This window comes from Chironomus tepperi, unplaced genomic scaffold (assembly GCF_022539635.2).
Source record: "Chironomus tepperi strain 1889 unplaced genomic scaffold, CSIRO-AGI_Ctep_v1 contig_93, whole genome shotgun sequence".
NCBI classification, from domain to species: domain Eukaryota; kingdom Metazoa; phylum Arthropoda; class Insecta; order Diptera; family Chironomidae; genus Chironomus; species Chironomus tepperi.
The window spans coordinates 2,026,698-2,054,443 of NW_027226215.1; the positions used below are offsets into that span (position 1 = coordinate 2,026,698).

General features: G+C 32.4%; 1 protein-coding gene across 1 annotated transcript in view; it reads right to left on the reverse strand.

Annotated features, from left to right (window-relative positions):
• The window catches only part of nAChRalpha7 (nicotinic Acetylcholine Receptor alpha7), a 140,922-nt gene that overhangs the window by 112,950 nt on the left and 226 nt on the right, over positions 1 to 27,746 (reverse strand). Inside the window, exons 2-4 of the mRNA XM_070635760.1 lie at positions 25,908 to 26,047; positions 6,467 to 6,511; positions 2,517 to 2,626 (exon numbers count right to left, since the gene is read on the reverse strand). Of these exons, the coding sequence (XP_070491861.1) occupies positions 2,517 to 2,626; positions 6,467 to 6,511; positions 25,908 to 26,047 (295 nt within the window). The remainder of the gene's footprint in view (positions 1 to 2,516; positions 2,627 to 6,466; positions 6,512 to 25,907; positions 26,048 to 27,746) is intronic.

Below are 27,746 nucleotides of genomic sequence, written 5' to 3' on the forward strand. Positions count from 1 at the left end.
ACATCACTAATTTAGAAAGCGGATTATCGAATTTGTTTTTGTGTTTTTTCTTTCAGTAATTTCACATGGCACACAAGAAGAAAATTGGGAAAAAGCCCCAAAAAGAGGAAAATATTTTTTGTTATGCTTTACAAAATAGAGCATCTATAAACATAAACATTTTCAAGGGGAATGCCATGTTTTCAAATTTGTATAGAACTAGTGCGCTACAGCATGTCGCATAAATGAAAATTGCTTTTATGATGAAAAAAATGAAGGCATTCATTTTTAAATTAAATTGCTCTTTTAGGGAAAAATTTTGTCATATTTTCTTTTGATATTAAAATTGATGATGATGCTTTTTGAGGGAAATTGTGAAGGGTTGTAGATGGAAGATTTGAATGCAATATAAAAGTGGTGTAGCGAAGATTTAAAGCCTTTTAAAAAAGAAAATCGGAATCGTTTTATGTTTCTTTGCTGAACAGGTCAAATAGACCAGTTATATGTTTATTGCAAAGGATGACGATTGCTCGAGTTGACACAAAAATACGTTATGACTAGTTAAAGTCAAGTAAATGATCAAGTTTTGTATCAATTTTTATTGAAGACGCGTCCTAAAGGTGCTTCATTCTTGTCACGCTACTGATAATGCATATTGTAGCTGCACAAACTGTAAATTTGATTTCATTTTTTTTATCTGTCAAGCTTAATTTTAGTAGCAGCAGAAACAGTTATCTCAGATTCGAATGCAACTTCGAAGCTCCAATCATTCAATTCCATTTTGAAAACCATTTGAAAGACACGTGGAGTTCGAAGACTGTTTGGAATCCAATTAATCTCCATATTGACTACTTTGGACTGCTCACGATTATACCTTAGGTCTAGGATCAATAGGTCACGTAGTGTTATACTAAAAACTCGAGCGACACAAATGAAGTAGGCTGCTATAGCGATTTAAGGCTTCACTTGGGCTTCACCAGACCTATTTCAACAACCATATAGAAGCCACACAGAGACTGTTTTCATTGATTGTTCATAAAAGAATTTTGACTGAACCTTCTTCATTTGAGTCACTCGAGAAACATTATTAAAGTTCTAAAAACTTTAAAACATTTCCCTTTAACTTCATTTTAGTACCCAACGACTAGTCCTCAAACTTAATAATAATTTGAGTTGTGGTTTTTAACCCAAATAATTTGTTTCCTCAAAAAGAATTCTCAACCAAAATTGTCATTGGTTATGTAATTTATCCACATCCTCAAAGCTTAGGATTCAGAAAAATAAAATCATTCCATTAAATTTTGCGGTGAAAGTTTTAAGCCTAAATATTTAAAGTTTTTTACTTTGAGTTAGTTCCTTTGAATATTTATCTTTGTAATTTAGAAATAAAAGCACATCAACTAACTACAAATCCTCGTTACAGTTAAATCCTTAACTAAGAGTATCATTGTACACAACAACTACAAAAAATATTCACAAAGAGATTATAAAATTAGTTCTTTTTATTTCCCTCATCTTCCAGGATTCTCGCTTGCTTCTTCATAAAAACTTACTCTTCATGTAAGCTGAAGTTTACACGAATAAAGAAACTTTTTTTTATGGTGCACAGAAAATGCAGACGAGAAAAAAAGAGAAGTACTTGAATGAGTAGCGGTTTTGTGTGTTTTGTACATAAATATTGAAAATTTATGGTCTATAAAGAAAAAGTTCCTTTTTTTTTTTTGCTCGCTAGTTTTCTTTACAATCTGCAAACAACTGCAGACTATGTCCTTGTGGTAGATACTTTTCGAAAACAGAAACGATTTTTATCTGCTTAACCCGAGCAACATCAATGTTGAAGGCTTTGCTAAGCTTCTTTTATACTAATAATACCAAATGTAGGGCGCTTCTGTTTGTTCTCCTTACTAACTTATTTACTTCTCTGGCCGGACAGTGATCCTTGGCCTCCCTCAGATGACGTCTAAAACTAGCTCTTTTGCTGGCTTCTGCCTGCCAATTGCCAATACAAAATGCAGCACTGTCTCTATCTCCTTCTAGAAGTTCTTTAATCTACCACGAGCTCTTTTATTATCCACAAAGTCAGATCTAAAGACCTTATTTGATAGAATTTCTAGCGTTTTTCTAATAACATGTCTAGCTAATCTAAGCCTGTTAACTCTAACTCTTCTCATAGAGTTGATACAGTTCTGAGTTATTCCTACAATTGTTTATTTGTTTAGGCTTCATTTGGTGGTAAAGAAAGAGGCTTAGCAGAGTATTAAAAGCTCCATAACGGAGTCTTCTTCATTTGTGTCACTCGGGTTCCAAAACTCATACTCAAATAGAATTTGCAAAAGAATTTTCACATCCAAAAAAAACCCACATTCTCAGAATTTTTAAACAAAAATTTTCTACAAGGATATACCGATAGCATCAGTGTATGTTTTTGAAATGTTTGTTTGCATTTCAGCATCACACACCAAAAAAAAAGAATTGGGAACAAAAGAGAGACTGAAAAAATAGAAAATAAAAAGGATGAAGTAGGATAAAAAACATACCTATTATACATAAGAACATCTGGTTTCCATATTCGATGTGGCGGTATTCTCAAATCCTTTACGCCACCGAAGTCACTTGAATTCCATCTTAAATTCATGTCGTTCCATTCCTGTAGAATAATATTAAAAGAGAGAAAAAGCATGAAAATTACGATAATAAAAAGGAGAATAAGAGAAAAAATTCATAAACGTTATACACAGCATAGCTGACAAAAAAATATGATATAAGAAGGAATCTAATAATAACGAAAAATGAACAGCATTAATGATAAATTCATTAAGAGGGAGTAAAGGAACTAGCAGAAAAGGTTATATAAGTGTGAAATAAGGTGCATATTTTGGTATGGCTAAGGTATGGTTCTGGATATCAAGCTTTACAAAATGTCCTTATGTAAATCTAGAGCTCGAAGTCGACTCAAGTATGATTTATATTTGTTCATATAAAATCCGAATCGACTTCGAGCCCTGCCTAAACTAAATCTAATTTTAAGATGATTACCATCTTAAACTCAATGCAATTCAACAGACTACATCCTTTTCTCACAAAAAACCGCTCCCCAAGTGGAATAAATTTAAAAATCCACAGCATTAGTGACAAAAAATTATTCATTACAGCTTGCGGTTTGTAAAATATTATACGGGTAATTATAATATTTTAGTAGGTTAATGGCAAGAAATTTGTCCTCAACTATCATTTGGTGTTTGTTTAAACGAAAGACGATGAGATGAGGCGGCAGTTAAAAGAAAACTTATGAAAATGTAAACATGAAACTTTTCTCCCCTATTGAGACTCTACACTACACTACAAAATATCTCTGTATATATGTAAATTACATATTTTTGTAACAACATAGATTCTAATGTTTACACTGATCCCCATGTTAATTAATGTAAAAACATAAACATTTTTTTTTTGTTCATAAATTTTCTTTTTATCTATTTTAATTTTGCTTTTTTGTAGGAAATTACGTGAGCAATAAGGAAGCTGCTCTTTTTTGTTTGTCATTTAAAATTACGAGAATTTAGATACATTTGGGATCTTATTGGTAAAATGAGAATTGAAATGAATGATGGACTAAAATGGATGGACTTGTCATTCAGAGTGAGTGGTGATGCTTTAAGATAAATTAACAATGAATATGCAGAAATTTACTTGTATAGAAATGAATTACTTAGCATATTTATGAAAAATATACATTTGAGATTACATAGAAATTGCTTTAAAGGAACATTTTGTGGTTATATGAATGGATATAAAGCATTTTTTCTGCGAATGGTTTTTTAATTAAACCAGTTAGCTTCAATCTGATAAAAAAGCATGGACAGCATTTTAGAGGGTTTAATTCAAAATTTCTTGTTGTCATAGACTTGGCAATGCAGAGTAGCTCAGTATTTTTCAATCGCAACATAGTAACACACGTAAATAGTGTGAATTTAGGAGCTTGAACTCCACTTGAATTTCATGTGGAATCGAGCCATATTTTCCGAGCAAAATCCGATTTGATATCGAATTTCGGTGATATTGATGTCTACCATACTTGTTACGACAAAACTACATGGTGAAACATTTGTACAGTGTCAGGTACAGTGTTGGACAAACTGTGTATTAATACACTGATGAATTATGGAGGATACTATGGCGTGTCTCCATAGTTGTCTACCACTTAATTAATGTGTTAATGTTTGGGCTCAACTAAAACTGTTGGTTTGCAGCCTTGGATGAATTATATAAGGTATAACCGAAAACTGAAGGTCCACGCATCTAAAATGCTTGACTTGAGTTGGTCAAAATAAAGTACAATTCAAGAAGCATAATTGTAAGTCCAAAACTGAATAAATAATTACAATCCTTCGTTTAATTCAAGTGAAAATAATGGCAATAAGTGTCGACTGATACTAATCAAATCACAAAGTACAATCCCAATCTTCTTTATATCCATCTTTCTGTGCTTCCATTACTTAGTCGCAAGATAATTTTGAATAGGATTGCTTAATGGTTTGTAAATAAATTATCAACATGCAAGCTGTTTTTGCAGAGAACGAAAAATCTTCCTCGCAATTTCCTTAATAAAAGTACTTAATGACGGCAATCATTTTGCTAATTTTCTAAATAAACTCTAAGAGAAAAAAAAATGCTCGTATTTCAAATAAACATAAAATAAAGCCACCTAATCCATGGAAAAAAAGAACGGCAAAGTTTTAAGCTTACTTATTTTTATGCATTAATTAGTGATGCTAAACCAATTACAATTTTGTGCTTATTGCTTGCCATAAAAGTTAATCATAATGAAAATATCATCACAATTTTTTATATGAATTTAAATTAAACTCAAACGTAATTAAAATTTTTGTCTATTTGGATTTCAGACTTGGATATTTATGAAATTCACAAATAAATAAGCATTGCTGTTTGCATTATATTTAAGTGTCATTCTGTCATGTTCAAAGCAGCTCCTCGTATCGATTAATATGAAAAATTCGATTCTCACTTGAAAGAAGTCATCATTTGACAATGTATGAGAGTATGAGAGTTGGCTTGACTCTGTGCAATCCGAAGTTCAGTGAAGACGCATACATTTCGAGGAGACCTGCTAACTCTGGCGTTCATTTCGTGGGTGTCTGCACTGGAATCTCAACTCTTTGGAGTGTTGCCAACTCTTGTTCTAATGTTGATCTGACAGAAAAAGGATATTCCTCAACAATGAGTCGCGAATGGTATTCGAATCTACGTCCTACGATTGACAGTTTGAATGCTCCTGCCATTGAACTATTGGGGATAATAGCATATGAAAAATGACAAAATGTCATAAGTAACAAAGTCTTCTGTAGTATCACCTTTACTCCTACAATGATATGCTGTTGATTCACTATTACAGAAATCTCATTCCAACTAGCTAATGCAAATCACCAACTCATTATATCATCTAGTCAAGCTTTAATTAATACCATAATTTAATAAGATACTAAACCAGCCGAAAATTCACCCCAAATCAACCAGCATACAACATTGTTCCTAGACAATTCAGAATTAAAAGGACAACGAGGCAACAAAAACTGTCACGAAAGAGAAAAAAACCGATTTCATATTTTTCCTTTCATTCTGTTAACAGCACGCCTGTAAGCCTATCTATTGCTAGTTTAGACTTGCTTTATCATTTTATTTAGGCATCTTATGGTATCTTATTGTGAAAAATTTGTTCCCCATCTTACAAGAACAGCAGAAAATGTCTTTCAATTATAACTCAATAAATAATCTTGTTAATTTAAGCAGTAAATTATATTAAATGACATTAACGGAAATTAATGAAGAAAGCATAGAAACAAGACATGAAAAAATTTGTAAGATAGGCTTAGAAGGACAACGGAGAAATGGCTGAGCTTTGCTGTAAATGACTGTGTGATTGCTATACAATCATAAATTGGAATAAAGTCACCATTTGCTATAAAGTTTAGGGGATTGAAATGTTACAGTATGGGCCAGTGGTGGGCAACTTGTGTGCCGCGGTAGAAAAATATTTAAAAATATCATGAATCGTTAGCCCTGTGCGGTTTTGGTCAAGGCTTAAGATCAAAATGTGCTGCAAGAATCTAAAGGTTGTCCACCACTGAAATAGACCATAATGGATATAAAGGGAATCATAAGTGATTGCTCTATGCTTTTATTTAATCACTCGTTTGAGATAGATAAGTCCAAAGACTTAATTTCACTGGACATGATTTTGTTATTAAAAAAGATTCTTTTAGGATAGACAAAAAAAAAAGAAATCCCAATTTATGCTGCTATGGAAGTGAAATTTCGTGTATCCATTTTGATGTACCATAAAATTAAAAAATTTGAAACAAGACAAAAAAAAAATCATGTTTAAGCCTAAAAAGCTTTTCTAGTTTTTCACTTAATCGTATAAAATAGTTCATGCATATGAGATTTATGATTTGAGTATAAAACTTACCAATTTCAGCCATATATTAGTGATGAGCAGTTGATTTTTCTCATCCTATAAAAAAAAAGAAGATAAATAGATAGATGAGTAAGCTTATTTATGCTATATGTGCCTTCAAAATCGGACATTATAAACTATCCAACCTAAATAATATTAATGCACAGCATAGACAGGACAGGGAAAAAAATTGCAAGTTTAATTTATGGTATGAAAATTCCGCCCTTTCTTTCGAGTATTTATGAAAGGCAATAAACATCTCATCCTCAACAAAATCTCACGCTTCATTTCCTATTAACATAAAATTCCAATTATCACACGGGTGAGCAGGAAACAACGAGTTTTCTTCATCCTTCAAGGCCAATTTTAATGGGAAATTTTTTATTTTCGAGAAATATGAACAGAGATTTATGTTAATATTTTTGGCTCTCGAATCTGGGTTGTATACAGGATTACTGATGAAGAAAACGGTAGTTTGGGAAATTGATGATTAAATATTTCGACTCATTTGGCAATAAAAGTAGTTGCTAGGTGCTGTTATTTAGTATCTGATTTAAGAAGATTATTGTTTTTAAGATGATGAAATACTTCTTTTTATTTTTTTGAGCTATAAGTACTGAGTAGAATTATTGAAGGTCTTTGCTAAGACTGTTCAAGTGACTGGCCTTCATTGAGTATGCTTCAATTTTGAAATGTGATAGTGTCTACTCAATTGAGGATTAGAATTCTTCTTTTAGAGCAAAATCATTGCCGATTAATTTAAATTTAAAAATTTTGATGCTTTTAAGTTTCGTGATATTTATTTAAGAATGTTTCATTTGAAGGATAAAATAGATTGAGGATGAATACCCTAAATTTAAGAATTTTTGGCAGATCTTCGAAATTGGGTAGCCTTAGAATTGTAATAATGATGATGAAGAAGGGTTCCAGCGATAGGTAACTAAACAAAGTAAAGAACTGGATGCAATAATCATCTTCGTTCACGTTTCAATACATCAATTGAAATCTCAATTTTTGTGAAATCAGTCAAATTCAAACGTAAGAGACTCCAAAGCATTGCACAATTCTTTTCATATAACATATACATAAGTACAGTACATATTGTAAGGATTCAAGTAAGGATTGTAAAAAACTTCCAAAGTATTGTACAATACATTTGGAGAATCTGATTCTTGGAAAATTTTGAATTCATCTCATGATATGGTATGTGCGCTTCTACCAAATAACTACGTATGAAGGATATTCATTCCACAAAACAATAAAGCATGTCATTGCTGGACCGAAATATACGTGTTTTGATAGAATATGCATGGAAAATGGCATCCTGGAGCTACTATGCATGTCTATATCAATAGTGATCGAAAACAGATAATTCTTAAAAACTGAGTCTATCAATCTTTGGGTTATTGGATAATCCGAAATCTGGTTCCGAAGCTGACTGTACCTTATCACCTTGTCTAGAGAGTGCCAACCACACAATTAGAATGGGTATAGCCAACTGACCATTTCCGAAATCAACTTGTTCAAAGAAAACAACATAACCAAGTGACAGATTCGAAAACAGATGCTGATGAGTTTTCCATTTTTTTATGACTAATCTCAACATAAGAAGATGATTATAGTAAGTAAGTTATCCAAGTGTTAAAATCTACAAGCACAGAACTTTGACTCTAATACTTTCCAACAAATTTAAAAACATTTTAGAAATCCAAACAAATGAATTACACAATTTAATTCAGTAAATTGTATTTAGAAAATCTGTTGCTCATTAAATCTTTTTTTCTCCGTGTATAAATTTCTCATATAAATCATCTTTCTATCATGACTTCTCTACCTATTTCCTCTCTTCTTTATGCCGCATTAACCTTTTTTTTCTTAGCAAAAATATGAACATCTTCCGCAATAAATTATATTAAAAAAAAATTTCAATGATAGGAACGAGAAGGAGGAAGGGGGAATTTAATCGTAAGTGATAAGGGGATGGACTATATATGCCGCAAATCGATTAAGACAAGAAGTAAAGATAATAATATAAAAAAAGTTTTTCTCCTTATCCCCATGAGATGAGATAAGACCACATTGAAAGAATAAGAAGAATGAAGGGGGGATAACAGGCCACAAATACTTTATACGTGTATACATAAATAAATCTGTGTCTATATACCAACATTGCAGTAGTGTCCGAAGCTTAAGAGGATCATTCTTCATTCCTCATGACTTTCTATAAATCTTTTTTTTTTTTTGTGTGATAAATATGTGCGGCGGAAGAGATTTACCGTCAACGAGACTGGAAAAATATATATAAAAACAAAACAGGAATGCATTGAAGCGACTTTCCATTCGGAAGCTGTATTAATATGATGTCTTAACACACATAATACCATACAAATGATTATGGTAAATATGCTGAGTTTATAACTCTTTTGGAGAGCTTCATACACACATATAATGTGGAATGGATATCGTATTGTGTATGTGAATCTACATAAATTCATATCCCTCAAGATTTAGATTAAGATTACGTCAGTTTAGTTTTTATGAAGAATATGAAAAAAATGGATATAAGCAAAAAAATATGCTTCTGTGGTAAAAAAAAAATATTTCAGAGTCTAAATATTATTATTGAATTGATAAAGGCAAGATTTTACTGCTTTTTATGGTCGATTAGTATGGAATTTTGAAAGAATTTACATTTTGACTGTGGAAGGAAATTCTGAGAAAAATGATCCGAGTGATAAAAATGGCAAAAGACTCTGTTATGAAGAGATTTATTAGGATATAAAATTCACAAAAATTTAACAGATAATAGTAGGGTTCAACCAAGAACCAAAGGTCTGCATTTCATGCATTTTAGATGTACAGGCTTGTGGTTTTGGGATGCAACTTATAGTTCGTTCAAACTTACAAGCCAGCAATTTAAACTGAACACTAGATATTAGCTAATGCACCCTTATCACCCCATTCAAATACAAAATCATGAATCATAATTTATACAACGAAGTAACTAAGCTACTACCTTCCGTTCCCTAATATCAAATGAATGACGCATCGATTTGGCGTCATTTAGATTCTACAGCGAGGCGACTTCCATTTGGTGATAATTAGATCTCGAAGTCGACTCGGATTTTGTATGGGAAGTCTTCATTTCATACAAAATTTGAGTCTTTCCTAGATTTGGAGTTAATAGATCAATCCAATAATCCGCGATGAAGATCAAACCTCCATGTCGAGGCTCTCTCGATTTTTATCACTCGGGCTGGAATTTGGGTATTTGCCCCCTAGTAAAGCTGAACTCAGAAAGCTCACAACAAAAAAATTCCAAGAATAATTTTTTCACTTGTCAGAAAGCAACTTGATATAATTTAACAAGAATGCTCTCAAGATAATTCAAATATTTGTTAAAAATTATGATGGAAACATTTTTCAGCATCCTTCAAATAAATTCAAAATTGAGAGAAATTTTGTTTTGAAAAGCTTTAAATATTTGCTTTAATTTTTCAAAAGCGATTCGGAATTTCATGATTATTAAAGAATTCTGGGGAGCATTATGGGATGATGGATTGGATTAACCTGTAAGACACACGGCATCGACATCTATGTGAGGTCATGATTCAGCGAAGTAATCAAATTCTAACCTCAAAGTCAAATTTCAATAAACAAAATCCACAAAAAGATAAAATGTTTATAACCTCAAAAAATATGTCACGCATGCTTTTATGTCCCCTTTAAACTCTCAAATGCGTTCATATTTGTTTCTGTCTATATTAAAGCACACTTATCTGCTAAAGAAACTTCAAACCTTTGCTCTTATGCTTATAGATTTTAGATTACAATGTCGTTATTCGAGTCTCTCTTTCATACACAAAAAATATAAAGTATAGAAACAACAGAAGGAGTGGAACAGATGAAGAACGAAGATGTTTGTTTTTTATGTAGATATTTATGGTAAATAAGGTGCCGTTAAAGTCTGTGCCAGGTTCCAAAATGAATTTGAAAGTGGGAAATAAAAGAGATTGTGCAATAAATTTTCTCACGCAATTTGTATGCATGAGCTTTACAATAAAGGAAGACAGAACTGTTGTGTGTGCGTATGAATGTTTATATCTACGGGTATATACGCTATGGGGAAATATGAATAAAAACGAACTCCCTTAAATGTCTTTTAAATCCTTGTGCTATGTCGGATATCATGTTCATTTATCAGACGACTTGTAGGGGAGACTGTGGAGGGTGGCAGGCATCTTAAAATGGAATGAAGTAATTTTGACTGCTTGTGCTTAAGAAATGTACTTTTCTTCGAATTCCGAAAATGTTTTACAAGACTAATGTTGATGGGATTCGTTTACATTCATTTTTATAGGGTTAGAAAATTGAATTGGATTTTAATTTACCTTTTTAACGGCTGTGTATCATCATAATAATGATCATAATGTTAAATAAAACAAAGATAATGTGCCTTTTCTTGAAATTTTCTAATTTCCTTCTCAATGATGGGAATTTTTTACCAGATCTACAAACTGATTAAAATTTGAATATTGCTGATTTGTACATGAAATGTGCTGAATATGCTCTAAATATAAGCTTTTAAGGGTTCAATAGAATTTTATTTCTATTACAATAATGAATGGCTCCCCTTTTTTTTGCATCCATTTTGTGTTGAAGAAAGGCAAGAAAAATTAAATCGGAAGAGTTTAATGTCGATGTAAATGAGATAATTAATTAATGGAAATCTTAGACGTGAACTAATCTCCATTATTGAATGTTTTTTGGACTATTTATAGACAATATCGAAGAATGCTTTTAATGGTGATTTCTTGTCTTAAAGAAATACAATATTTTGCAAATAAGTATCTCTTGAATTGACTGAAAGAGAGCAGTATATTTTTGGAATAGAATTGATTTGTGCATTATCTGTGAATGTTCTGGTATTGGCAACGGAGTTTTTGATATTTTGCTGCTTTTTTTTTGAGGTTTCTAATAATATACTCGTAGCTGAGCGTAGGCGTAATAACGATTCTCAATTTAGAACATTTAATTATTTGAAATTTAACGGCTTTAAGAAATTTGAATTAATTTATTGAATATTTAGACGCTTCTTCATTTTTGCGGAAATTCATTCTTGTTAAACATACATAGTTAATTTAGTCATCATATGAAGGGCCGTTAATTATTAGGTCACGATACCTAACCAAGGTCCTTACCGCAACAATGTTTCTATATGGAGCTAAGATTACAACAGAGAGAAACATCTGACTCTGTTGCTGACTCTGTCAGCTAGTTTGTACAAATTAACCAAGGGTCAGACACTTCAATGTGCTATACTTGTTGAATTTATATGAAAGTACAGTAAGTACAGTATTGTACTTTTGTAGTGTCTGTTTCTCCAAAGACATTTGAAACCTAAACTGTAGCTTGTTTCAAAAATTGCATGCTTATCTTTACAACCAGATTCATCCCTAAAAAATTCAGCTCAATTTCATACTTCAATTTGCTCTACAACCTTATTCTTAGAAAAATTCCATAAGACGCATCCATTAAAGTATGAAAATCATTGAGCATCTTTCCGCATTAATTTCCTAACAAGCTTTAATTTCCCCTGCAGCACGAAAATGTGTTCCTTTTTCTAAACTAATAAAACAAAAGGAATTTTCCGCATGGTCACCACTACTGAATATGGATTACTAGCCACAACTATCTTCTGTTTATTTCTAATCGCATGGTTTCATATATAAAAAAATTTCTTTTTCTTTACAGTTGAATGATTTATATGTTTCAATTATCGATCGTCTGAATCGCGCCTCAAAATTATGGCTTGTTCGATATGAGTATTATGGAAGTTAAGGGTATAATAAAATTGGATAGAAATAGATAAAAGCTTCATGTCTATCAAGTCATGAGGATACAATATATAGTTCAGAAGGAGAAGAGTGAAAAAAAAAACTATCGACTAACAAATACAATCTGTTGCTTATTACTTTCTCTCATCCGTATATAATATCGTAAAAATATAATAAGAAGAGATGGAAAAAATATCCAACTTTTCATGTTAAAAGAATTAAACTTGTTACAATGCAACAATGAGGATAGGTATGGGAAACCGAGCGACACATATGAAGAAAACTCCGAAATGGATCTTTTAAGGCTTTGCTAAAATGTAATTTGCGTTCATGTGGCATCCAAATGACTGTTATACGGCATACTTGTGACATCTAAATGACTTCCTTATGACATCTTTGTGACATCCAAATGATTGACATATGACATCCATTTTACTTTCAAATGTCTTCCGTATGACATCTATGTGATATTCTAATGATTGCCATGTGACATACAAACGACTGTCATATGATATTTATTTATTTTCCAAATGGCTACCATATGACATCTTTTAAACATTCTAATGACTGTTATGTGACATCCATGTGACATTCGAAAGACTCCCATGTGACATCCATGTGACATTAATATTTCTTTCGTATGACATCAATGAAGTATCTTCGTATGACATGTGTGACACTATAATGACTACCATATGACATTCAAATGACTGCCACATCCAAATAGAAACTTCCTTCATTTGTGTAGTTCGGGTTAGAAACTTTTAGAAAAAAATATTTTAAAAAACTTTTCAAATCTAGTTGAAATTATGAAAATTGTTCATGGAATGTGAAAAAGTTTAATTAGGATATTTAGTCGTAATAGTTAAATGATTTTGAAAACACAGGCCAGTGTTGTCTAAACTTTTTATGCCACAGCATGCCTTGGCAGTAAGCCACAATCGAATCACATACAACATGAGATTCCTGTCATCTACATGTGTGTCGTGACACACAGTTTGCCAACAACTGACCTAAGATGACAGTGAAATGAGATGTAAAGACACAAAGAGTCATTAAAATGTAAAACGAACTAATGACAATTCAGAAACAGAAACAGAAACTTTTCTCATTAACTTAAATATTTATAAACATAATCATTGTAAGCATAGAAGAATGAATATGTACAAGAACTACTTAAATTCACTTATCGTTTACTTGCATTTGCCATGATTCGGTTTTAGGTGAATAGTTAGAAAAGTTGGTGGGAAAAAGTTTCATTTTATGTCTATTCAAAAATTCTGTACATGTCATATGAAAGCCTTTTGTGATTATATATATATTATAAAGTTACTGAGTTATATGGTGTTAATTATAAATGGTGAAACTTTTAGCAAAATTAAACTTCAATAATGTCATAAAAAGTAAGTAAGAAATTTAACTGAATTTCAAGGTTTCTCGAAGTCTAGAACTCACCGAATTGTGACTTCGACCAAGAGCGAGACCAAGACCGAGACCAAGTCCGAGACCAAAACTGAGAAAAAGACTGAGACAAAGACTGAGACGAAGACTGAGACCAAGACCGAGACCAATACCGAAACCAAGAACGAGACCAAAACCGGAACTGAAAAAACAAGGAAATTTCCGAATTATTTGCCTTGACAAATCTGGAGACTGATATTAGAAGGTCTTAGTCTCAGCATCGAAAACCCTCAAAAACCTATTTCAAAATATTGTGGCTACATTCTTGTGATGATCAAACTAGCAAGAAGCCCTCAAAACTATTTATAATCCATTCTATTTATTCTTGCCTTTTTCCTGATTATCATAATTCAGCTACTAAACTCACATAAAAAATATCATAGCTTCACATGTTAGCATTAATCTTTCCTTTATAGTAGTTACACACAATTTCTAAAACCACTACAATGTGGGCGAATTCTCCCAAGAAACCATGTAACTGCCAAAAATATCATATGATCTGATTACAGCTCAGACGTATATAGTCTGAAAAAAAGCTCTTAAACTTTCAATACACTGCACGTAAACCATCTCCAAAATGTACTAATCTGCCTACGTTACAACACCTTTCAATCTTCTATCGTCATAGGAAATGTATCAAAAAAGAAGAATTTCTGCACATGAGATTGAAATTCCATGTAACATGACATGGAAGCTAGAAAAAATTAATTCAATTATCTTCTTTTTTTAAGGCTGTAAAGCCTCACATTATGACATTTCCTTGTTCCTGCTCCCAAATTTCTAAGAAAAGGAAGTAAAATACGATTAAAGATATGTTTGCGTACGGATAAGCCTATTCACCTTCAATCATACCACAATTGCCTTTGATGGAACATGAACAATGAGGATAGAAACACAATTCAATTCTCGATCAATCCTCCCAAAAGACAAATCAAATAAATGAAAAAAAAAAATATGAATGAGATTGAAGAGTCAATTTTGAGCAACAACAACAACAACAAACGATTTATTCATCTTCAATGAAGTATAGAATTTTTCCCACTGGAATGTAAGTGATTCAATTCGTTTTTATTCAATCAATATAGTCGAGAAGGAATCTCACTCTCTCCAATTTTTTGCTGTTGGAACCGAATGTGCATACATCTATGAAATTTGATTGATCCATATCGAATTGAAATTTGATTTTATAAATCAATGGGAAGAGACACATATAGACAGACACACACTCTGAGAGAATTCACATGGAATGAATTGATTTCTTTTTTTGGTTCAATATGAATCATCATCGATGAAGAGCAGAGAATGAAGGGGAGAATAATGAGAAGAAATTGTAAATGTTATGACTTATTTTCTTCATTTTCTTCTTCTTTATCATTTCTCATTTATTTTTGTGGGTATTGATAATGAACACAATGGGTTATTGTTGAGGTTTATTAAGTACATTTGTAAGGAAATTGTTAGTTTGGATATTGTTGTTGGATGATGGTAGAAAATTATTATTATTATAACTACTGTAAAGATAGACTGGAGACATTGTGGATGGATGAGGTGAAAATTGGAAAATTTGAGTTTAACGAACTCTGGACAGAATAGTAATGGAAATAGTTTTAGTCCTTGTAGTGATTTGGAATGAATTTTTAGAGGGAAACAGGTTGACATTTGTTTTTAAACTGCACGATCAAGCCGTCGCAGAAAGCTTATTTTGGAAGAATTTGAGAGGAAAATAAGCCGGAAAATGCCCTTAACTCCACGACAACGGTCGGAACTTCCATTAAAATTTTCAAAATTTTGCCATTATCGTGCAATTAAGAGCTATTTCCGGCTTTTTTTGTTACGAATTCCTTAAAAATTCCTCCTGCCTAAATGTGTGCTTAACTGCATGACAATGGCAAAATTTCGAAAGAATTCCGGCAGTTTTCTTTCGAAAAATTTCAACCCACATTCATTTCTCCAATTTTACGAAGTATCTTGTAAGGAATTCAGGTCGAGAATTTTCTTACACAATATTGTGCCAACTCTTAACTGTACAGATGAAGGTTCCTTCACAGAGCATTTAAGACATTATCCACGTAGCTTTTAATGGGCAGAGCTTTTCAAGAACAGTGCTTTTGAGGCTCTGCTAAAGCTCTTTTATGTTTGGCTGCTTCATGTAGCTTTCATATGCCTTCCGCTTCTATTTGTCAGCTATTAGCCGCTTCTAGTTGAAAGCCACACGAAGGTTTTCAAACAAAAACAGCCTCCATTTTCTATTGATAACTGAGCTTTACAGGGCGGCCATCTGCCGTATTTTTGCCGGGACGCTGTTGTACTTTTCTACCTAGCTGCTGTGTCCCAACAAAGCCTCAAAATGTCCCAATTTTTCAACAAATCGAAAACTCCATACAAATACTGGGTTCAAGCCCAGAACTGAAAATATTTTTTTCAGAATTTCAATTATTGTCTGCACTTTTTTGCAAGTTTCGTACGAAATTTAAGTAGTTCTTTGAATATTAAGACTTAAAATAGTCCAAAAGAACCCCAAAAGTGCCAAACTTAGAAATGTACCGATTTTTCTCAAAAGTTTCCAGATATTTTGCATAAATCCTCTGGTCACCCTAGCTAAGATTTGTCAAACAGCAATTAAAACTACCCAATCTACGATAAAATATATGTAAGCAATCAAAAAAAGGAACTAACTCCACATTAAAATCATAAACATAATGAGTCCCCACTTCCATCCATTAAATCTAAATTCTCATTAGTAAAATTTATTGCCATAATAATGGAATAATTTGTAAATTTATGTAAACAATTCCACGGTAATTGAAATTTCATTATTGGCAACAAGGAAATAAGGCTTCCAAAATAGTTAATTTTATTTAATAGAGTAATTTTGTTGAGAGAAAAAAAAGGAAAATCTTTTCCAGCAATTTCATATCGTTCCGAATCATGTATTCAGTTTCTTTATAGCCATACATTACAGCTACGTCTATTCCCTTAAGTGCTTCCCCCTTTTTTCTCCTTTCTTTTCTCTTTAATAAACAAACAGAAAGCAATGAGAGTGAAATGGAGACTATTTTCTGTTTCTATTGATCAAAAATTTATAAAAACATTGAGTCGTGGATATCTATAGCCATAGCCATCAAACACATTTCCATTTTTCGAGTATGTAATAAAAAAGGGGCCATTGTGTGATCAAAAAATAGACTGAATGAAGAAGCATGGTCCATGTCCTGTTATCTTTTGTTCTTCAACTGTTACTGATACTGAATATTGTTGCTTTGAGATGCCTTCGGGAAATGTTGTGTTGTAATTCAGGTCTTATATTATTGTGCATACATTTTTAATATGATGAAGCTAATGAGAATTTATAATACGAGCTGCTAAAGTTTTCTGCTATTTTAGCACACGCGTGCTTTTGGATGTGATTTTTGGATGAATATTGAAGATAGAATGTGGCGAGAAAAAACAGCGTTAATGCGTTGTATCTATTGATATTGGCAATTTCTATTATTATTCTTCTCAGAAAATTTTCGTATCTATTCAATTGTGGATAAGTATGGCGCTATACAAGTGCTATGTATAAATATCTTGCAAAATAACATTTATGTTTCAATAAATTCCTTTTTGAAGCTTTGAGTCGTTCTGAATCAGTTAACTGATCAATAATCAGACCCAGAACGACGTGACTCTGACTTGATACCGAAAAAACCTTTAAGTATTCTGACAATCGCGACCTAGGACTAAACTAGGACGATTAACGGCTAATGAATGAGGGATGCACCAAACCAGACAAAGAGGATGCTTTCATAGTCCAAAAAGACTACTATGGTATCTACATGTCGTCTCTTTGCCTGATAGAGAGACCTTTGAACAAAATAGGCCTACAGTGGGAATCAGAACAACTCCTTTGATGATATTACTGCCTGTAGTCTATAAAGCAAGGCTGTGAGCTGCGTATCTAGTGGATATGATTCGAAAAATGACAAGTGTCTCAATCTCTTCAGCCGAGTTTCTTAATAATTATGTACCAAATTACTAAACCATTCCACCATCGAGCCACTTTGATCTGATGCTGGATTCGGTTTAATTCCGACTTTCTATCTTGTCTAGGATAACAGAACGTAATGTAATTCATGTGGATTAAAGCTTTTATCTTATTTTATCATCGTAAAATCAGAAAAACAGCTACTTTTCGAATTTTAAAATTGTCTTTTTCCTCAAAACTTTTTATTCATCCTGTCTTCTACAGCGAATTTCAAAAATTCCCTCTCTTTTTCATTCCTAGAAGGCATCAGACACCTAAATACATTGAATTGATGAGACAGGATTTGAAATTTCCAAGAAGAACAAATGCTTCATTTCACAAATTTATTTTCCCAATGCGGAAGTCAAAAAAACAGTAAACACTTCTAGGAACTGAACATCAACAAAATTTGATTAGTATAGATCTGACGGAGTTAAAAAATATTTCATTACATTAATGCTGTGGATCATCATTTTCATCCTCCAAGGTCGTTATTAAAGCAATTTACGACTTTTTAATAATAAAAATAACCAAACATTTTCATCCCCATCCGTACACAAGTTATTGAATTAAAGCCATAAAATTTCATCTTTGCAATTTAATAATCTTCATGAAGGTAAATCAGGTAAGATCTGTGCTGCTCAACAATAAAAGAGAACAATGAAGGGAAGACAGAAAATTAAATTTAATGTCAGAATCTGTTTACATAATCGGCAGACCAAAAAAAGGCGAGATGAAGGTCCTTTCCAACCTATCCTTCTGTCATAACAATAGCATCCATAGTAAAGAATAAGAAGAACCGAAAAACCATAAAAAAAAGTTTTACAAATGCAAAAAGTAGAACAATGTAAAAGACGGAAGCTTCTGTCTATGCGTGGGTGTATATTTTGGGGTGTGATTAATAAGAGATAGTAAGTTGTTTAATTATTTCCACTAAATGATCACAGGATATGTTGTTAGATTTCTTGTGGATGTTGTGGATTTTTTGACACAAAAGGTTGGGTTTTCTTGTCATCACTGCAATTCTATGAGGATTGAATGAGTTACTTACTCATTTTCTTACTCATCTTCTAAGATTAATGTCTGTGAAAAGAGGTTGGAATGTTGACTGTAAGTTAGCAATTTATGTCTTTTTATTCAGTGTTTAATGAATGATTATTAAATTAAGTAAGAAGAAGGAGCTCAGTGACGGAATGGTAAAGTACTTCGGTCTAATTATTGTAATAGTCCCGACTGATCGAGGGTCATGGGTTCGAAATTCGGCAGAAGATATTTTATGTGCTATAATTCCAAAATTAAACAATTTGTTCAATTTTCAGAGTGCTTGAGCCTTGCTTTGAGGCGTCAAAGCCTTCGTTTGTAGACAACAGACAACAATGTCATCAAAGAAATGGCTCTGATCCCAGTTTGAACTGAAGGGTCTACTTAGTTTATCCTAACAGACAAAGAGATTGTCTTTAGGTTTCGAAGTAGTATTTCTGTCTCATAAAATCATGCTCTTTGCCTGTTGAGGGTCCGTGCTCTATCCATTAAACAACCACTAGCCGCAAGACGTCCTAGTTTAGCCTTAGATCTGATTGATTTGAAAAGTTTAAGACTTTGTTTAACGGTTCATAATATTTGTCGATACAACAGTATAAATCATAGCTATCTCACTTAATATAGCAGTTAAGGTGTTCTGTGTACAGACTCTGTACCTTCCAGCTACCCCTTTACAAAAATCACTGATGCAAAAGAAAAAAGACTAAAAGAAACAATTCAAAAGACAAGAACCACAAAATTTCCACATAAAAAGCAGCTTCAATGAAGCCATTCAATAACTTGTCTTTCAATACATGAAAAGTCGCATCCGACTTCAGCAAAATCATAAACCCCTCCTTTTCTCGGTCAAATTTTTTCCAATCACTTGATCATCAAATAAAGGAACAAGCCCAAAAATGATTGCGACAAAAAGGGTCTGCCATCGTGATGTCTTATATTGTCACATTCTCTCCATTGTCGGAATGGAAATAGAAAAATTTGGTTAAATGAATTTTTAATAACATTGAGACTTCTTCTTTTGGTTCCTTTTACTTTAATTTTTGCTCGTATCCATTGCTTTTACCACAATTTTTTTTTTGTGTGTGTAAATGTCTTTTTTATGTAAAATAGAAACCCCAATTTAAATGTGAGATGTATTGATTGAGCTACTTTTTGAGACGAGAAAATGGGATTGTTTCTGAGGTTCATTGAATCTCCTTTATAGCAAACAAAAGAGGAGTTTGATTGAAGCTGTAAATGGTTGTTAAGGTTAATTTTCAATTTGATTGGTTTCATCCTGCATACCTTTATTGTAAGCTATTTCTGAGAGTCGATAAAAGTGTATTGGAACCGACACAATGCCGAATTACATCATGCTCTACAACTCGTTTCGTGAACCACTTGAAATGAGCAGTTCTGAATGTTTCAGTCCATTCCTTGAGGGGTTTTAAGCCGTAAGAAATTTACTAGTTTATTTAGTGTGAATATCTTGTTAGACTTTAAAAGATAGACCTAGTTTCAGACATTTCCATTGATGTAGTATGGGGATGGTGATTTTCTGTCTCTCCGGACGTCTTTCAGTGACGCATATTTCTATATTGAAGCCAACTCAAATCAACAATGAGAAGGTCCAGATACAGAAATACGGATACATTCACTTCAAAAGAAAAATACCAGACAGTATACCATGGCTGTGACAGATACACATGATTCTTATCGTCGGGATGCTTTCCCACCGGGTCTAAAAATGTTTATTATGTCATTGAATATTCCTGACATGTGAAAATGGATATACTTCAACAGCTATCACGATAGTAAATAATCCAAATTTAGAAATTCAATATAAAAACTTGACTTCCTGATGAGGAACCGAAGACTTGCAATTTCAGTATTTTAGATGCCCAGGATTGTAATTTTTGGCTGTACATCAAAGTTAGTCCATGACTGTAAGACTGCGCTTGTATCTATAAGCCTGAATTTTTGGATGAATCTTCCTTGAACCTTACTTAGAACTATGTGACAGCGACTTGATGAAAACAAATAAATCTGTCAATTAACTGCCACTTCTAAGAATACTGACGCCTCGCTATCATGATTGCAACATTACAATGTATGTCGATCGAGATTAAGCGATTTAGAAACAAATTTCATGCTAAATATTCCTAATAAAAATGGCAAAACAATGGAAAAACAAAACCTTTAACATTCCATCCCTTTCGAAATCCGAGTCTCAAAAAAAGTGCTTAAACGTGAATTTTTCTCCCTAAAGCTTCTTTCTGTCCTTAAATACAGCTTCTCTATGCTCGAATCGCTGCCTTCTATGCCTTACACAATGAGAATGTAAATAATATAAAATTATATTTTGTCCCACACCATCTCAAATTCTCACTGAATATGTTTGTTTTTGCATTATACGCACCTACGGTACATTTAACAATATAAAGATCATAGGAAGAAGAGGGGATGATATGAGTTAAATATTTGCCAAACACATAATGAAAATATATTTCGGTAACAATGTTTGAATGCTACGTCAAATATTTATATAGCAACTAATCGAGCATGTGCCATATTCCCACTTTTTTTTTTGGATGTTGTTTTGTTCATAAGTATATTAGAATTGCTCATACATTCAATTTACTTCCTTGGGCCTTACCTAGTCCAATTCATTGAAGTCCTTTTTACTGTGGTTTTATATGAAAAAATTGCATACATGAATGTCGGGCAGCAAAAAGACATGTGAAATTTTCTAATCTTTATCCCTTCTTTTTTTTGTCTATCCATTCGTATACATGCCTCCTTATCTCTCATTGTTGATGCAAACAAAGCCTTTTTACCATACATGTATGTATGTACATGCTTGCCTCCTTTTCTCATTCTTAATTCTAAAAATAGCTTTTATTCTATTTGTCACTGCAGTATCTAGTGCTTTAATATTATAGCTTGAAGCAAATGAGAAAATAATTTTTATTTTTCTCCTACTCATGCATGCCACTTATGCATAAACATATTCATTTTACGGATTCATGATGCACTGATTAGTTTTGTCTCTTTTTTTTTTATTGGACGACTCAGTATGAATTAAAGGAAGGCATTCATGAAATTAATGAATTTTTTTTTGTACACGATTGATTTAAAAAAGTTTTCTAATTGGGATGATGACAGGCATAATGTCAGAGAAAATTATTTTGTTGCTCATCTGCCAGAAAATAGAAATCACTTAAAGTTTTTAAATTGGCCTTTGTGTCGGTCATTTTAAGGATTGAGTCCTGAGGCATTGTGAACACTTTGTGGAAAGTTTTTGATGCTAATTAAATCAAGAGCTGTGAGATAAATTGCTTTGTAAAGATATCTAGATGGTTTGCTGTATCATATAAGGCGTTGAAACTCATTCCATGAAGTTGAATGATTTATATAGGCTGGATGAAATGGAATGAAATTTTACAGTCTCAATACATTGGTTTCATGAAGAGCTCGAAGTCGACTCAAGTTATGTATGGATTCAAGTCGATTTTTTCATAAAAATCAGAATTGACTTTTATATACGGGTTCATGGAAGCTTTTGCTTTTATCTAGCCATACAAGTATTAATCAGCATGACTGAATATTTAATTTCTAAGAGTCTTTGAGACAAAACCATCAAACCAGGGTTTACAGGACTGCAATCTAAAGACGCCCTCAGTAAAGTCCAGTTTTTTGTTTGTAGATAGAGCATGCAATTACCATATTGAATTGTAAACAGCATTTAAACTTTAATATTTAATTTACATTTAATTTAAAACTGCTGATTCAGTGTAAATTTTTACAATTTTCATTGAAAAATCCACAACCAAAAAAAAAAATAATTTTTCCCTCAAATATTGTTAAATTAAAATTCAGACGACCACACATTTAATGTGTTACAAATAATTGAAAAGGAAAACAAATTATTCATTCATTATCAACGGTAAAAATAGTTAGTTTAACAGAACTCAAATGAAAAAAACTGGCCAATGTTATTTGTATAAAATTAAATACAATTGAAAGAACATTTTTCAGTGGTAAAATATGCACCCATTCCCATTCCCAAAATTCCCACCCCTTAACCATATTGCATTTGTGCATTTTACTACCACCAGGAGGAATTTTAATGTATTTTTGTTGGTTATTTGCAGTGGTAAAGTACGAAAAAAAAAGTTTTTGTTTTTCATTTAATTTTTGATACTCGAGAAAAACCTCGGAAAATGAAAATGCTACTCCGAACTATGTGTTGAAAATAAATTTTGAAATTTTAATGCATTTGAAAGAATAGGGGGAGGGGGCATTATGTCTGTTAGTTACCCGAGCGATACAAATTAAGAAGACTCCGCGAAACCTCTTTTCACAACACTCTACGTAAGCCGATTGATGCCGTTTGGTGTCTAATTCGGAGGCAGGTTCCATCATATCGACGCCAAACGGAGACGGCTTATATTAAATGGACGTCAAACCGAGACAGCTTACATCCTATGGGGACGCCAAACGAAGGCAGCAAAAAAGCAGCAGAAGCGTTCCAAGGACGTTTCAGAAGACGATCCGCGTTCGATCCTAGGGAAACTCTATTGGGATTCAGGTGCTTTTTTGCTGTTTCTACTCACAGTAACTCGGTTTGTGTATTCGCGACACATTAGGTTGTGTGACTAGGTACATTGCATTGATATACCCTGGGCCATGGAACTGTGCAGAATTTGGATAAAACGAAACGTCAGCCTGCTTCATTTGTTTCGCTCGGGTCAATTTAAATGTCACAAATTTTAATTATTTTGTGTGTACTTTTCGACAATATAATTGCAAAATAAGAGTTCATTATTACTGCGTTATGTTGACCATTTGCACATTTGTTTAATTACAACTTCAACTTGAGAGATGAAATTAATTTACTGAAGATAATTAATGGAATAATTTCGTGGATGGGATGAAAGGAATTCTAATTGAATTATTTTTTCAGCTTTGGGAGATTTTTGTATTAAAACTTTATTTACTTTAAAAGTTGTTAAAATTACTGTCGGGTGAAAAACTTTTCACATTTTTTGCTGCAATTCTAAAATTAAAGTAACGTAGTTTAAATAAATTTTCAAAAAGAATACAATAGAGGATGCTTAAGAGCCTTCAATGTATTCATTTAACCTACCCACAGAAAACTTGAAGCTATTCTAAATTTTTTCTCATCTTTTTCTCAGTCAAAATCATCATTTTAAAAACTCCGCCTCTAAAAGGCTGCATTAAAATGAAGAAGCTAGAAGTTTTTGTTTATACTAGAGTCTGGTGTAGTCAAGCATGAAGGTTTTTTTATGTGATAAATATTGACATAGAGTCGATTTAAAGAGGTTTTTACTGACTTTGTTCAAAGTATATCTTGTTTTTAGATGGGAAATAAAAACATCAGTTACGATTTGAATATCAGGTGACAATTTACGTGGATTTTCGTGATCTATGTCTATTTCTGAGAACAAACAATGAATGCGAATGGGTTTTAAGAAATTTATGTATCAAACGCACAAATTAGAAGAGAATTTTGGATTTTTGATCCGGTAAATCCCAAAAAAGAAGAATTTGTTCCAAATAGGGGAGATCTTCCTTACTTACAATTTGTGTGTCGGGTCAATTTAAATGTCACAAATTTTAATTATTTTGTGTGTACTTTTCGACAATATAATTGCAAAATAAGAGTTCATTATTACTGCGTTATGTTGACCATTTGCTGTTTAATTACAACTTCAACTTGAGAGATGAAATTAATTTACTGAAGATAATTAATGGAATAATTTCGTGGATGGGATGAAAGGAATTCTAATTGAATTATTTTTTCAGCTTTGGGAGATTTTTGTATTAAAACTTTAAAAGTTGTTAAAATTACTGTCGGGTGAAAAACTTTTCACATTTTTTGCTGCAATTCTAAAATTAAAGTAATTTTAAAGCAATTTGCCTCAAAAAGAATACAACAGAGGATGCTTAAGAGCCTTCAATGTATTCATTTAACCTCCCACAGAAAACTTTTGCTATTCTAAATTTTTTCTCATCTTTTTCTCAGTCAAAATCATCATTTTAAAAAACTCCGCCTCAGAAACTGCATTAAAATGAAGAAGCTAGAAGTTTTTGTTTATACTAGAGTCTGGTGTAGTCAAGCATGAAGGTTTTTTTATGTGATAAATATTGACATAGAGTCGATTTAAAGAGATTTTTGTTGCCTTTTTTTGAAGCAAAGCTAGGTATTAGAAGAGGAGAAATAACAATAGCAGTTAAAATTCAAATATTAGATGACAATTAGCATGGAAATTCATGATCAACGTCTAGTTCTAAGGACAAAAAATAGATGCGAATGAATATTAAGGAAATTATGTATCAAACGCATAAATTGGAACGGATTTTTGGATTTTTGATTCGATAAACCCCAACAAATTAAAGAATTTGTTCCAAAAAGAGAGTTCTTCCTGTACTTAGCTACAAATTGTGTTTCGCGAATACACAAATTGATTTAAAATGACTATAACAGTGAAAAGCAGTCGATTCTGACAATAATTGAGCTTAAAGAGCCAAAAGATCGAACCGAGATAACTTAGTCGACACTAAGTACTAAGATAGATGTGGTTGAAGTTAGTCGGCATTATGATTTGAATCAAAATGAAGCTTTTACCATTTTTAAGTCAAATTATCGTCAAGTTGGAACAATAATCCCTAAATTTCATAAAATTACACTTGCTTAGCTATAGCATTTGCCGTTTGGGACAATTTAGCCAAAGTACTTCAATTCGTATATTTTTTCAAAATTCTAAACAGCACCTCACTAAACTAATACCAAAAATTCGCTATCATCATCATTAATATGCTCTATTTTCTACACGATGATTTAGCGAAACTCCCTAATCCCACCTTAAGGAATCGCCAAAACTAATTTTGAAAATTATATTTATATCCGCATCATTAATAATGTTCATCACCGAAAGGCGAAATTTATCTTTAGCTTCCGAAATTTTCTCCAAAACAGTTTTCCTTAGCTCAACTTTAATCTTTAAAAATATTCAGCATATGATGAATAAAATTCAATAAAATTAAACTTGCAAAATTCTTCATCCGAAATTCAAATTAAAAAATTGGATATAAAAATACTCACAACGTCAATAATCTGCATCAAAGTTAATCCAAAACTAAGCTGTAACGGATCCGATTCATTCTGAACCGGTCGTTCTAGTACGTTATATGAATCCAATAATGAATGTAACAAACGCTTCTCTTGTGAGCCAGCATGAGTGCCTGTGGAAATATGAAAAAAAAGAAGGAACATTAATTAAAGTCGTCGCTTTTTTATGAATTATATCGGATGGAAGGATAATCGCTTTAAAATGCAAACAATGAAATGCGATAAAAATAAATTGTGGTGAAGAAAAGGAGTCGAGGAACAGTGCTTAAACATAAATTATAAAAGATTTTCATTCTTTTAACATAAATGGATGTAAAAATGAGGATTGAGGAGGCAGAGCATTAAATGTCTTTAAGTTGCAAGTACCAATGTTCTCTCTCTTGTCTTCTTCCCATGTAGGACGGAAAGACTTTTTTTTTATGTTCCGGTAATAAAAATGAAAGTTTGGGTTACAAAGGAAGGTATGAGTGTATGCTTTTGACAGTATATATGGACTTAATTGTGTAATCTGTAGATTATGTTTGAATTAAAAGTATGAGGACTTTTAACTGTACACTTCAATTGCCCAAACTTTTTGGACATACTTTAAATTTATGGCTGCTTGAAAATGTTCTGTTTTTGAATGATTTGGTTTTTGGAGCATTAAGTTTTGTCGATGCTACCTATTATCAATGCTCAATGATTTGTAAATTTTAAATGGTTTTTTATGGAGTTTTTAAGGTGAGCTGGTGAGGTGATGGTAATGTTTTTATTTTTAAAGATTATCCGGAAAGCACACGATATAGAAGTTGCGAAAAATCTGGCGCCAAGTCAGTTTGACTCTGGGTTAGGGTCAATTTTGGGACACAACCCAAACTCACGCCGGCCTTGTGTCAGATTATTCGCGTTTTGTTTGTGCGAGTGTCTTTTGGAATGTAAACGTTCAAAAACTCACATATTTAATCAAGTTTGGATCTAAAATAGTTTGAGCTAGACTGGCCATCTTTTATCTTCAATTCAAATTTGGCAAAAATTAAAATTATGTGAAATTATTTAAAAGCTAACTTGGTTTTTGTTTATTTTAAAAGGATTTCAATTTCTTGAATTATGAACGGTTGGCTCGAGTAGTTTCTAGCTTTTCACTTTTTGAAAGTGACAGTCAATTTATGAATTGAACGCATATCATTACATAGCTATTGTGATGAGTCCAAAACAGCCATCACGGAGCATTAGGACACTTTCATATTTCGCCTTGAACGCCGTTATGGTGCGGTGCCTTAGTAACTATATTGTGATGCTTGGTGTGACTTTTAACATTCCTACATAAAAGTACATTCATCCCAACTGTTCAATTACTTTAATTTCATCACCAAATACATTACACCGTCCTTCATCATAAAGAATCAAATACTTCCATTTCCCATGAAGCCAATTGTATTTTTAATCATAAGTCCACCTTTTTTGACACACAAAACCATTCCACTTTAGGATTTCCAATTAAATTTATCCTTTCCTTTAAACATCCAGCATTGAAAGCAGATGACAACATTCTAAATTTAGCATCGTAGTTAGCTTGTAATTACCTCCATTAAATTTTAATCACAAAAGTGTGTTACACAAAATTTATTTAAACTTTATAGCCCACTGCCCACTTCCTACATACACAGCTGAACGAATGTGATTTTTCATTTCGATACTTAAAGTTAAAATCCTCAATCGTAGTGACATTATAAACCTCAAAATCTACATCTATATCATTGAGCAATCACAACCACTTGCTACTTTACATTATATGACACTTAACATGAGCTCTGACATGAGCAACATAAGAAA